Source organism: Pantherophis guttatus, chromosome 5 (genome assembly GCF_059756535.1).
Source record: "Pantherophis guttatus breed Tessera chromosome 5, ASM5975653v1, whole genome shotgun sequence".
NCBI lineage: Eukaryota > Metazoa > Chordata > Lepidosauria > Squamata > Colubridae > Pantherophis > Pantherophis guttatus.
The window spans coordinates 32,809,848-32,824,555 of record NC_142067.1 but is presented as its reverse complement, the minus strand read 5'-3'; the positions used below and the strand labels follow the sequence as shown (position 1 = coordinate 32,824,555).

At 38.5% G+C, this 14,708-nt stretch overlaps 1 protein-coding gene across 2 annotated transcripts in view; it reads right to left on the bottom strand.

The window, feature by feature from the left end:
- The window catches only part of DCBLD2 (discoidin, CUB and LCCL domain containing 2), a 31,194-nt gene extending 26,915 nt beyond the window's left edge, over positions 1 to 4,279 (bottom strand). For both annotated transcript variants that reach the window (XM_034412332.3, XM_034412339.3), the window contains exon 1: positions 2,472 to 4,279. In XM_034412332.3, the coding sequence (XP_034268223.1) occupies positions 2,472 to 2,583 (112 nt within the window). In that variant the 5' untranslated portion in view covers positions 2,584 to 4,279. The remainder of the gene's footprint in view (positions 1 to 2,471) is intronic.
- Between the last annotated feature and the right edge of the window lie 10,429 nt (positions 4,280 to 14,708).

The following is a 14,708-nucleotide window of genomic DNA, read 5'->3' as shown; positions in this document are numbered from 1 at the left end:
CATTTAACTATAACCACAAGACCAAGTTTCATTATAGATGTTCCCATATAAAAGGGCTGAAGGCAAGCTATTGTATAGTAGCTGACTCTGAAGGTAAACTTTGTTGAAATGGAAGGATCTGTAGTCAATGAAATTAGCTGCTTTCCACAAAGGTAATTAAACCATGATTGGCTAGATTTTGGCATGAAGCCTCTCTCAGGTATTTAATATTATCCTTTGATAATTCTCTTAGTTTGACTATATTTAAGGAAATGTAGGAAATCAAGGAAGATAGCTGAATCTATCACAGAACTAATTTTCAAGTTATTGTGGAAAATCTGAATTTATGCAAAGTTATTTATCCCTACAATAATGCAAGGCAAAATAGACTACGCATATTGACAATTGCCATTCTACAGTAGGCTAAATAGTTATAACACTGCAGTAGATATAACAAAACAGAATGTTGACTTTAGAATCCATCATATATTTTATCATTAAAACCTAAACAGATGAACAAAACATTTTTGTGAAAAACAAATTCTGCATTGTAAACACCTTTGTGAATATGCAATGGCTGTACTCTGAAATGGATCCAGGCCCAAATGGCACAGAACGTGAATTTTTTAACTGATTTGAGATAGAGCTGCAGTTTCTGAATGTCCCTGATCCTGATTCCAAACCCTTTGTAGTCTCTTCCTTTTGACAAGTTTGGAAGTTTAGTATGCCAGTAGTGCCATATGTCAAAGTGCAAAAAAGAAGTTTAAAAACATTTGGCACATACCTAAGAAAACAACTTCACAAGGAAGGAAAATAAGGTATCTTACATTCAGAGATCAAACCGCATTCCTCAACTCAAAGTAAGCTAACAGTTAGTTGCCCTAATTGCAGTCTGTGAAATGAATGATAAATCTAGGGATGCTGTGGTAAGGTGAAGAGAAGGACAGATTTTCTGGCATCTCATTCTGATTGAAAGGAGAGCAGCCTTTTTTTTCTTTTAAAATCCACACTACTCTTCCAAATGATCCTCCTCTTGTTTTTCCAACTCTTGATTCTTTAATTCTATCCCATCATTTAACATTTAGTAATCCTTCCCTTTCAAGTCTTTTACTTTACATTGTTTAAATATATAGTGTTTAAAGACAAAGGTTTTTTTTAAAGGGCAAACAATATTTGCGAGCAGTGTCTCTGCTTCTGCCCTTATTTGGCCTCACTGACAGATGTAATTGTATGTTAAGTAGTGCTAAAGTATTACAAAAATTATGGATAGAGAGCGAGGTTCATTCACTTAAGCAATGCTGCTGTAGAAGTAGACTCCTCATACAGATACTATTTCCAGAATATTGTATAATTTGAAAACCTCACCATTTCTAAAAAAATTAAAGCATTGCAACTAAAATTTATGTTTATTTATATGCTTACCATATTAGTAAAACCTCTAGGGTCAGAGATTTATAGACTCAACAGAGTGACCCTAAGTAGTTTATGAAGGCCAGCAACACGAATCAAAAATAAGCCTATTAAACAATACAGTTCCAAATAATCCATTTCCAAATGCACACACCTTTCCTTCATCATATAGCATAAATGTTCTCATTATTCCTAAACATCAATTGGACTGCAGTTTGCAAAACAGACAAACTTATTGGCTGGCATCATGCCATCATTGGTTCTTGAATGTAACCCATTCTGCCTACTTTCCCAGAACTAGGGGAAACTTTTGAAACTGGGCTACGCTACTAGTCTTCAAAACACTTAGGTCTTTGCTGCAATAAATTAATAGGAAATGTCCTGGAAATGACAGCATATTTTTTCTCAACACTATAGGTTTTTCTTTTCTTTTCTTTTGTTTGACGATCCGTGGCACATTCAATTTTTTTTTTTTTACAACTTAGTTTTAAAAAAGAAAAATAAAGAAAAAGCAAGCACTTCTTCCAGGCGCACGTTCAGATTTAATCAGCGAAGTTGCAAGGAGAGCTGCCTGAGATGAGACTTTTTTGGGGGGAGTGAAAAGTTGCGAAAACTCCCTGGGCTTTCTGGGCAGAGAGAACAAAAAACGGTACCCCGGACTACAAAACCCTCATTGCTTTTTTACTACAGATTGCACCGTCGATTAAAAAGTTAAGTTGGAGGAACTCAAAAACTGGAGTCCCTCCTGTGTTTCGGGTGAAAACAGCCATTCTACATTCCTTTACTATATTCCAAACGGTGAGACTGGGAAAGGGGCGTTGAAAAGTTTGCAGAACTTTTCAGGACGGGATGGCAGAAGCTCGCCGCAGATGTTACAGAATTGGGTTTTTATGGGAGGAGCATCTCTGGATTTGACTGCCCCACCTTTCCCCTCCCCTCCCTTTCCCCCTTTCCCCACGTATTAATGACATCCGAGGCGAAGGGAGAGAGGGCGATGCTCCTCCGGGCGAGCGTTCAAGGCACAATGGCGGGAAGGCTTTTCCTGCCCCCGCCACCGGGTCTCTCTCTCTCTCTCCACCTACCTTTCTGAGCAACCGCGTCCCGTCTGAGCAGCAGGAGCAACAGCAGGGAGAGCGTCGTAAGCCGGGTCCCCGGGGGGACGAGGAGGAGGAGGCGCTCGCGGCCGCTCACCATTTCCCGCCTCTCCTGCGCAGCAGCCGGTTGTCCGAAGGCATCCCGAGCCGAACGACTGCGCGTCTCCGGCGGCCGCTCGTGGATCCGGCCACCGCCCCCTCCCCTTCCTCTCCCCCCACCCACCGCTGGCTCCCGCCGCCCCCCGGTAGCCTCAACCACTTCCGGGTCTGTCAGGCTGCCCCGCTACCAGCGGCAGCCGCCCCTCCTGCACAAGGGGGGGGGTCGTCTCTCCAGGGCTGCCCCTTGGAGCCTTGCCGCCGGCCTGGCTCAGTCGCGGCTGGCGCTGTAGGCAAGGAGGCGGATAGAGCGAAGGGAATCCTGGGCGGAGAAGTCGACAACCTCGCAACCACGCGCTTTTGGGGGTCTTGCGGGTGGGTCTTGCGGGTGGGTCAATTGAACAGCCAGATGTGGTGGGGGGAGGGGCAGCAGACTCAGGCCTTTCTAAAGGACTCAAATTTGGCGAATCGAACGGGAATCTCTAGTACAGGTCGTCCCGATTTAACAAAGGTTCAGTTAGTGATTGAAGTTACAAAGGCACTGAAATAGTGACTTATATGACCGTTTTTCATACTAACGACCATTGCAGCATCCCAGCGGTCACGTGATTTAACATTCTGTTGCTTGACAACCGACTCTCATTTATGACACCTGCAGGGCTCAGGAGTCATTTTGCGACCTTCTGATAAGCAAAGTCAATGGAGAACCCAGATTCACTTAACAACCATGTTATTAATTTGACAAGTGCAGCAGGGGTGAAATCTATTTACCTTCCCTACTGGTTCGGAAGTGCACGCGCTGTGTCATGCACACACAGACCCTCTGTGCATGCGCAAACCCTTCAGCGCATGTGCAGAGGGTAAAAAACAGGTTACTTCCTGGTTAAAATCAGGAAGTAACGATGACTGGGTGGGTGGGCAGAGCCTCGCACTACCGTCGCTACCAGTTCTCCGAACCACCTGCCACCATCACTACCGGTTTGACTGAACTGGTCCGAACTGGCAGGATTTCACCCCTGAACTGCAGTGACTCACTTAACAAATGTGGCAAGAAAAGTCGTAAAGTGGGACATTCACTTAAATGTTTCACTTAGCAGCATAAACATTGGGCTCAATTGTGGTCGTAAGTTGAGGACTACCTGTATCGCTGCCTTAAAGCATTTGCCCCTTGCAACTGGAAGGAATGTCCAATTAACAACCCTTTAACAGAAGCTCTAGTATATAAACTGACAGCAAATATCAGTCCTTACTAGCACTGATGATGTTATCTAGTTTGGGTAATGAAACATTTGCAAGAAAACAAGCAACCACAGAGAGAACCAAAGATCCCTCAATCCTAAACAAAGTAGGAAGCCCCTAACAATCAACCGAATTTGCCCTCTAAACAAATGTACCCATTCTCAGGCTATCTAATGTATGTTGCCTTCAGTTTAGTATTTTATAAGTGCAGCAAAACCAACAAACAACCCTCAAATCAAATTCAGAGAAGTCCAGTATGGTAGCTTCTTCAGAAAGATGAAGCAAGCATTTGTGGGAAAAACAAATTACTGAGTGCTAGCAAGTCTGGTAAATTGTGTATGGTTGGGGCTTTTTGCAAAATAAAGAACAAACGACTGCTATCTAACTTCCATCTCAATCAGAAAGATTATTTTAGAGAACATAAGCTTAAGATGCATTCCTGTTCCGCCTAAAATTCACTATGCCCCATCCTCCTCATTCAAAGCTCTAAATCCATTGCAGCCTGTTGCTCCAGGTATTCAGAAGAAAAAGTGTTATTTTAACATAACAAGAAAGCATCCTTTGACTTGCAAGCAAGGAAATGTAATAGCACTTTCACATAATTTCTGGTAAGATTCTTACAGCAAAAGCCTCTGACATTGAAAATAGGATTTTAAATTAAATTATATGACTGAAATTAAATTCCGAAGTTTGCCTTTCTGTAAGCATAAAATGAATGACGAAGTTTCCTCGGTGTTGGTCAGTTTCTGCTAATCCGTGTTACAAAGATTAGCAGAAAGCCATCTGTTCTGGGCTAATAATTCTGAAATAGCTACTGCTCATCTTCCATGTTCCTAATCATCAGGATTTAGAATTTACACAAAACCATGAACTGAAAGGGAATATAGAGAAAATTCACATTGCATGTTAATGAAATTAAGTAATATTAAATTTTGCCCACATTTTTAAGCACACATAATACAATAGAACTAATGGCTGCCAGTTTGACACATAATATAAACATGGTAGTGTCAGAAGCAGCTTTATGCATTTTGCCTCACAGAAATCTTATAATTATTGCTTGTGTGAAGTATTAGAAAAAAACAGCATATTTTCTTTGAGTATTTTATATGATTTAGGAATTTATATATTGTAGGATGTCACACTCTTATCAATAGATTTATCTAGGCTGAAGCATGGTCAGAAATTTATATTTTATGTGGATGGACTCCTATTGATTTCATATATGTGGAAGCTCGTTCATTCCACTTGAGCCTAAATCTTCTTTATCTGATCAATGAAAATCTAAATTCCATTAAAATATTTTCTAGCCACACATCATTTACTTTATTTTATTGACAATTCTACATTTTCGAACCCTGTAATATCTGTTGCTAATTTACATTTTATAGTCCATTAGCATGGATATTTTGTTTTAATAAAAATACTTTTAAAAGGAAGATGTAACAAAATTGGAAAAAAAGTGCATTTCTCCATGATGGAGTCTAGAAGAACGGTCTTGGATTCCAATGCTGTCTGGGAATATATAAATTGCCCTCAACAACTCAATACAGATTTTGTGTCTTGTGCAATGAATCATTGTATGGAAAGAATTTAATTTATGTTTAACAAAGATAGGGTTATAAAGAACATATATACAAGTAGTCCTTGGATTACGACCACAATTGAGTCCAAAATTTATGTTGCCAAGTGAGATTTGTTAAGTGAATTTTGCTCCATTTTTCGGGGTTGGAAGTGTGGGGCTCTGTACTATCCTTGTTCACTTCCTTCCTCTGTGGACACTCTCAGTAGGTGTTAATAGGAAGTAAGAGATTCAGCCCTTGCCCACTGCTTTGCGGGGTCCCGCAGGACTCGGTACTCTCTCCACTCCTATTCAACATCTACATGAAGCAGTTGGGTGAGATCATCTGTTACCATGGACTGACATATCTACGCATATTGACAATATGACCTTCCTTTCACAGTGCCTGGTGGCTATTAGGGGCTGGAGAGAAATGGGTTGAAACTGAACCCTGGCAAGACCAAGTGGTTCTGGGTTTGGGATTCTTTGGCCTATGAAAATTGCCATCTTTGGTCTTGGATGGAGTGGCACTCCCCCAAACAGTCCCTGTGCATAATCTGGGGGTTCTGGACTCGCGATTCCTGTTCAAAGAGCAGGTGGCAGTCGTGGCCAGGAGGGCCTTTGTGCAACTGCGGGTTGTGTGCCAGTTACGCCCTTTCCTGGGCGAACAATCCCTTAGTGAGCACCTAGAAGCGAAGAGGAACATACGTGGCAAATTTCAAGTTTGTAGGCTTTACAGTTCTGGAGATTTTGTGATGATGCATGAGTGGTATTTTGCTTTTATATATATAGAAGATATATGATGGAGTTGCATACAGAAAGTCTCTTGGATTTCCTTATACTGCATGCACTCAAAGGGCACTGTTTCACAATATGCCACAATTTCGGCTTTGGAGCACCATATCTACATTCCAAAGAGAGACATTTCCCCATTTATGAAGGAAACTAGCACACTTGCCATGTTGATACTAATTCTATTGAGGATTGACCAGGTTTTATGGGGCAATTGAATCCATTTGGTTCAGCTGTAAAGCAGGGAATGTTGTGACACTTGGAGGAGCAATAGAGAACCATTCTCATGTCCAGCCCTGAAGCAAATTGAAGTTTTTATCCAGGAAGTTTCCAGCTGCCCTAATAGGTGGATGTCTGGAGCAAAGCTGTTGTTTATAGCATCAGTGATATGTGGGTAGTTCTTATTGTGCCCGATATGATGCATATAGTGTGATTCAGTTGTCTGTCGAGCAGTCTGGTATGGCTACTATTTATCTAAACCGGAGAACAATATTCTGCTGTTGAAAAGGAACAAATTTTACATGACAAGATCAAGACTTCAGTTGAAAGTGAATTTACAAATTATAGTCTACAAGAATGACATGGAAAAAGATACTATATTGGATATTTAGAAAAAAAACTGGCTGATGTTTTAACAATAGAAAGATACATAGAAACAATAAACCAAGAGACTGATTTGGATAATTTTCTTATATTGGCTTTACAAAAGAGGCTTGTTAAAATGTTGAAGAATCTCCTTAAAAGGGACAATCAAGTTCTAAGGTTTTATTTGAATGGATTATAGATTAAAATTATAAATAAAGGAAGGAATACAAAGCTGGCTCATTTCATCAAGGTTAAAATAGATACGTTGTTATTTCTGGTAAATCTTACTGGATTTTTCCTTAAACAGGACTGAAATGATGGCTCTTTATGTAGTTGTTTTTTGATAAGAGGCTATGAGGTCATTATTTTCATAATCACCATTCCCTATAATGAAAGTGTTGGATCTGGCTTATGGTTACAGAGGCCTTACTGGAAGAACTTTTAATATACATTTGTCATCACTGCTGCTTTTAAGTGTGCATAAACACCTTTTTCACTCAAAGAAACATTATTTACTTTCCTTATTCTTAGTACTAGACCAAATCTAGCTTTATTAATCCGCAGGAGATAAGCAAGCAGATGGCGGTGCTTATTCTTCCATGTACCTTTTCCACGTCATCAAGATCCATATGAATATAACAAACAGTTGCCACGGTGTGTTTAATAAAGTATCATTAATATAAAGTATATCTTAATGAGTTAGAGACTTGTTATTACAAAGTACAGAGCTTGAATATATGATCTTTTTTGTTTGTTTTTACAGTCTTGAATTTTTCACAGCTGGATACATTTTTCCTTAGAATATTGACTTTCACTTCTGACTTTGCCATGGGGAGTACAAGAATGTCATAGGGACCTTTATAGTGTTATATCTCACATTCTGATAACAATATTTGGACTCTGACAGATTTTTTTCTAATGCCAGGAAATATGAAAAGTTTATCAGTGATAAATTAATTTGGTATCAAAGAATGGGAGCATTTGACAGCCAGTTAAAATAATTTTTTTTAGAGACTTTGGTATTTCATATGTATTTGATCATAAGCAACTTTAGAAAAGGTCAGTTTTTTAAGAATTTGGTTTAGATCATTTTGTTCCCAACTCTATCAAAGTTAAAGCTGCAAGCAAGTACAAATAGTGCCAGACATTGTGAAGAAACATCTGGTTATATGACTTGTTTCAAAGACTTGGGAGCAGAGTTTGCTCTAGTGAACTGGACTTGCAAACTGGCTGCATAAAAGTAGATTACCCACTTCCTTTTTTAAAACACTTATTTCATTTGCACTTAAACTTTTCACTGTGTCTATAGGTGACTGAAGAGAGAGGGATAGAATATGAGATACATTTTTGAAATTGTAGCTTTTTGGACAAAACAGATGCTTTATATATTTATATTTATATTTATATTCTTTTGCTGCTCCACAAGGAATAAGTGTCATTCTAATGAATGTAAAATCTTTGAGCTCTGTGACTACTTTTTATATTATCACCGAGAACTGCTGGAACTCAGAACATTTACAGTACTTTTGCAAAAATTCTCAGTTCACATCCTAAGACATTCAGAGATAGAGTAGGAGAATATATTCCTGAAACCATATTATCACATTTGACAATAAAGTATTAGATGAACAAACTTTCCTATTTGGTACAACAATTTCCCAATGTAAGTGTAACTCTCTTCCAGTCAGTTCAAACGTATTTACGACACAAATACATATTAATTGAATTTGCCGTAATGGAACACATGTATTGTAGCTGCTGTCAAACCTGTTCTTTGGGTTACATTGACTATCAAACGTCCTTTTTTGATGCTTTATAACAAAATATATTCCTCCAAAAATGATGGAAATATCGGCATGGAGAAAATTCTCCATGAAATTGAAGCTGGTGTGCCATACACAAATACCCAAATATTAACCAACTTTCAAAATTATAAAAGCTGCTCTATTGTAGAGAATAAGTTCTACAATTTGTTGACAATAATATGTCTTGTTTATGATTTTATTGCTAATAAGTGAATGATATAAAAATGATATTAAAGAGTGTGTCCTATGGCACATAGCCATAGGAACCAGTTCAATGATATTTCCAAACTGTTGCATTAAAAAAGCACCTTGCCATCTAAAACTTGATTTTTGATATCCACTAATACATACAAGACTAATAAATGACTTCTGAAACATTTGGTGCAGTCCATCAAGTCTTTTAACTGAGATTCATCAGATGGATTTTAGATAACATACCAAAATGCTAGTTCATTCTGTGTCTGCAGATGTTAATTCCGGGAGATTAATCTTGCAGAGGAAATCAAAGATTTAATGAAATGTGTGGAAGAAAGAAATAAGAAATGAGCTGGAGTTTCAGATGACTTCACGATGAAAGCACTGAGCTGATATTTAATGGCTGACTCATACTTTATTGGTGTACTGTCTCATGTTTCAATAAAGCCACAGGAAAATTTCGAACAATTTAATTCTATAAAATTTTTGATCATGCTATAGTAAAAATCTGAGGTAAATTTCTGATTCAGTGAAATCAATGCAATCACTTATTCATTACTTGTATCTTCCTATTTATTAGAAAACATTTCTTGAAAAATATATAGAAGTGGATAATAACAACAATATTTTGAAGAATAGATTTGGGAATATTTTGACACCATTCCACTAAGGTTTATCAGGAAATTATCTGAATAGTATTTGGAACCAAAGTGTTATCAATTAAATCATGATATGCCTTATAATATGTTTTCATAAGTTGATGCTGAAAGGTTTGTCTTCTCTAAATTGCATTCCTTGAAGCTTTAGAAACTTGGATAACTTTAGAGATTCTCTTTTTCCCAAAAATGGATAAGCTTTCATCCTGTTTTTTCACCACCATTTCAAGAACCTCTCCTTGTATTTATATTTGTCCTTTAATTATAGCATCCTATTACTGTTCTTGGACAGTGCAATACACAGAGATTCAAACAGCTTCAACTATCAGCCTCATTGCCACTTGTTCAATGAGATAGTTGCTGCAAAAGAGTGGAGGGAGGGAAATGGCTAATCCTTCCCTTCCAGTTCTGCAATTCCCAATCCACTTCTATAGGGCTTAAAACGAGAGATTTAAAATAGTTCTGGGCAGCACTGAATGATAACTTCCAAAACAACACAAGGAAAATGCATGGAAACATAATGCTAATTGTATTTAAATAAATGCTGTTCTACCTACACTCTGAAATGGAACCTTTAGTGAGACTTTTCATGGTCAAGATCTTCCTGTTCTCTGCTGAAGTTAAAGACCCTTGAAGTAAGGAGAACTAAGGAGACCATTGATATAATTTTCTCAATATTGCTCCTGTATTTCTGTTTCAATCACCATTTCATCTACTTATCATGTATCTAACATCAGAATGTTTATCAGGGGTTAATTTCAGACCTCAAAAATGTACATATTGTCCCTTTTTAAAAAAGTAAAAGTACACGAGCTGCAGTTCATTTACCATAGATTTATGTATTAACATATAGCAGGGCAGGGGAAAACAGGCATTGACTTGCTTACTGATCTCTCTGTTATCATCCCCTTATAGTAACTGAGTATACAGGCAGTTTGTAGACATGCAGTATTCGCTATCTTTCCAAACTCTGCCAAACACCTTTACCTCAGTGTAGTCCAGATAAACAATGAATTTTCTATTGTTCCTGAGGCAGATTTTCTTTCAAAGGCACAAACAGCTGTATTATTTATTTTTATTATTATTTATTTAAATTTATATACTGCTCTTCTCCCGAAGGACTCAGAGCGGTGAACAGCCAAAGATAAATACACAGAATACAAAAATTTAAGAACAGTTTAAAAAACATTAAACAATTTTGGCCCAACAATTAAAATACCCCTTTTCAAATTCAAATTCAAATTAAGCAATTGGAGAAGTTAGGCCAGCCCGGCTTGTTGAAATAAAAAAGTCTTGAGGGCCCGGCAGAAAGTACGTAAATCCGGAATCCTCTGTATCTCCGGGGGGAGCTCGTTCCAGAGGGCAGGTGCTCTCACAGAGAAAGCTCTCCCCCTGGGGGCCGCCAGTCAACATTGTTTGACTGAGGGCACCCTGAGGAGCCCCTCTTTGTGGGAGCGTACTGGCCGGTGGGAGGCTCTCAGTGGCAGAAGGCAGTCTTGTAGGTACCCAGGTCCTAAGCCATGGAGCGCTCTAAAGGTGGTCACCAACACCTTGAATCGAGTGCTGGGGCAATTCAGAAAAATGAAGAACATTCTACAATTTACACGGGGAAAAAATGAAAACATAGCTGCTCCCTAAAAGTATAAATACACTCTGCCTTTTCTCTAGTTTTTATTTATTAGTGCATTTTCTTTCTTTCTTGTTTTCCATTGTTTATTTTCTAGAAATACTTAGTCCAATCAGAGAAACCAAAAATATTTGCATTATGTTGAAGTTGCTACTATATGCATATACAATGATCCCCTATTAATCTGTTATAGATATGTATATGTTGACACTTACATTGTAATGTTTCTTTAATCAATGAACATCTAGAAGGATAATATGCTTAACAATTGAAGTCTTTCCCACATAGTCCAACAGAAATCCATTTGCACATAATTATTTTCTGCTATCGTAAATTTTACTGCAATGAATAGTTGCATAAACCGGATTTTCCCTTTAATTTTATATCTGTTTTGAAGCAATAATGACCTGAAATGTTACAGGAAATCCGAATCTCTCAGACTCACACCAATTAAGGACAGGTTGATTTCATGTAAAGAAAAAGTGCCAAGTTCAAACTATTCATCTCTGGATGAGATCATCCCTGATGCATTCCCACAGCTGATTGTAATATAAACTAAGGTTTCCCATGTGAGCTGTTCTTGACAGCTAGAAGCAATGATGTCATTTTTGGTTGGCCATTTGGAAACATGCAGATAGTATTTAACACAAAAACATTTGTCCTGCTTTCTCTGAAAACTCCAATTTCCTTTAAAAGAATACTGTAATTCCTGCCAGTATTTCAAAACTTAGGTTTATATTAAATAAGTTAGTTTATGACAGTGTTGGCAAACCTTTTCAGCACTGAATGCTGAAACGGGAGCGTGCACGCGCGCATGTGTGCCAGAAACTGGAAGAGCAGCCACCCAGTGTGCACGCGCACACTGGGAAGATGATCTTCCAGTTTCTGGCTCACACATGCACACTGGCCACCTGGTCTTCCGGTTCTGGCGCATATGCACTCACAAAGACAAGATGGCTGGTGCGCATGTGCACACCAGAAACCAGAAGATCAGCCGCCCGTTGCACGCATGTGCACTGGGCGACTGGTTTCCGGTTTCCAGCACTCCCGTGCATGTGAAGACCAGCTGGACGGCAAGCTGGAACCTGGAAGAGCAACGAGCGATGGCTCGCGTGCCCGGAGAGACGGCTCTGCGTGTCACTTCCAGCATGTATGCCATAGATTCGTCATCACTGGTTTATGAACTTAGTGAATTTACTTTTGGTACCTATCTGTTTGACAGGAATGTAAAAGTAGGCTTTTCCAGACTTCCTGCCTGGCTCCACAGCTTTGAAGACGCTCTTTTTTGAGCGCCCATTTTCTGGTTCTGTAAAAGCCCCAGAACAGCCGAAAAACTGCTGTCTGGAGGCTTGGAACCCTCTCCCCGGGCAAAGGGGAGAGAGAAGAGTCGACAGGCGGGGGTAGAGCCCCCCCAAGTGCGCTAGGAGAAATCCTGGGGCGCAAAGGGTGTGGGCTCCCTATTGAAGCCTGTCAAGCCACTCTGGACCAGAAACGACTCCGCTGAAGCGGAGCTAGAAGCTGCGACCAGAATCTGCAGAAAATTAACGGGGGATTTTTAACATCTTTACTTCGATCGCAGATGGAGCAAATCAGGAGAAAACAAAAGGAAATTTGCAAGTAACACTTTAACTCCGCTTTAATATGCAGAAAATGGCGCCTGAGGGCGGGAGGAAGAAACTACCAGGGGAAGTGCTCGTTAAGGCTTGTTAACACTTTACAGCTACTGGATTACACCCTAAGAGAAAGTTTTAAATGGAAGCGGCCAGGAAAAGAATTTGGTATTGAGGAAAAGAATTTGGTTCTGGTTTTAACTAAAATCTGGTCTTTATACTGTGTGGAAAAAAGTTGAATTGTTGTCCTGATAGCTAGATAAATACAAAGTAGCTGAAATATGGCTGACAACAGGGCTGGTGAATCAGCAAATTCCCAAGCTGTGACTGTCCAGGCTTTTCAAGAACTTCTAGACTTTTTTACCTCAGCCCTGCTGAATACAATCGAAAGGGCTTTTTCAAAAAATAGCTTGGGAAATTATAAGCAGCAAATTATTCAGAAGAATTTGTTTTTGGAAGATCAGGAAATGGACAGGATTAAGAGATTGGCTGGTACAGCTGAAACAAAGGTTTTGGTGGACGTTTCCATTCCAATGACAGAAAAGCAACAAATGGTTTCTTTATTGCAAGCTGATAATCTTTATGGCAACAAATTTTGGCTATATGGACAAAGAAATGGATTGAATGATTATACAAACCAGAAGAGATGAGATGAGGATTTAAAGTTAGAAAATCTGACTTCAAGAAGAGAGCAAGTATTTCAGAAACATCAACCTCAAATCACTATTTTAAAAGTTTCCAAAATAAAACTGGGGGGATTGTTGAAAGAATTTATAAAAAAAAAGGATTGGAAAAAATACAAAAAGAAGTGAAGAACAGAAGATTAAGAAAGATATTCTCCTGTGGATTTTGAAATTGGCAACGGGCAAATATGTGTTTTAATGGTATTAAAAGATTTTTAAAATGTTTAACATAAGGTTATATTATTCTACAAGATATATGAGATAAATTGTATAAGCTTTTAGGATGTCTAACCCTTTGAAGCGAAGAGGATTAATGTTAAACTCAGAATTTTATTGTAAACTGATAATTAGTTTTGGATAGTTAAGGGTTGTTTTTTTAAAAAGTTAGAGGTATTAAGACGGTTAATTGAAAAATTGAAAGATACCCTCCTATAGATTCTGAAATTTATATTTGGTAAATAAGTGTTTTAAAGGTATTAAGAGATTTTTAAAATGCTTAACATTAGACTATATTATTTTAAAAGATATATGAGATAAAATGTGCAAGATTTTAAGATGAAATTTTTTTTTCTGGTATAGAAATGGAATTTATTCATGATTTTTATTGTTTGTAAGACTGCTAAAGTATCGGATTATGCATTAAGAAAAAGGTTTTTTTTCTTTTTTTCTATATAAGTAGGAAGAATGAATTTAATTTAATTGGTATTGAGAATTTATAAAAGGGAGGTTGTTGAATTGGAGCAAAGGGAGTTAAAGAACATGTGGGAGCTTTGAACTTTATAATTTGTTAGTTTATTTTAGCATATGTTTGTTAGATGCTATACCCTGTTTTTGCTCTGGGAAGTCAGGGGTGGGGTGGGGAGGGGGGGATAAGGGAGGGGGGGAAGTGATGAATAGAGAAATGTTTTAGCAGAAGAAAGTGTATTCTAGAATATAAGAGTTGCTCAGATACTAAAGGAGGAAAATATTTCACAGCAAAGAAGTTAGAAAGGAGAGAGGAGGAGGGGGTAGGAAGAGGAGAGGGAGGGAGAGGAATGGAAGAAAGGAGAGGAGGAAGGGAAGGGAAGGGGACAGGAGTAGGAGTGAAGGCAAGAAGGGGGAAAAGAAGAGAGAAGTGGGGGAAAGGGAAAGGAAGTAGGATGAGGTGGGAGAAGAGGTAGGAGGGAAGAGGAGGGAGGGACGGGAAAGAAAGGAGGAGGAGAAGAAGGTTTGTTGTGGAATGAGGGAAGAAGGAGAAGAGCAACTCCGAATATAATTAAAATGTTTTATTTTAATGCTTTCTTTAAGGGAAACATGTATATGGAGGATTTCTTATGTATAAGAAAATGTATAATTTATGTGGGGAAGGGGAAGGGTGGGAGGGAGAAAATTGTTTG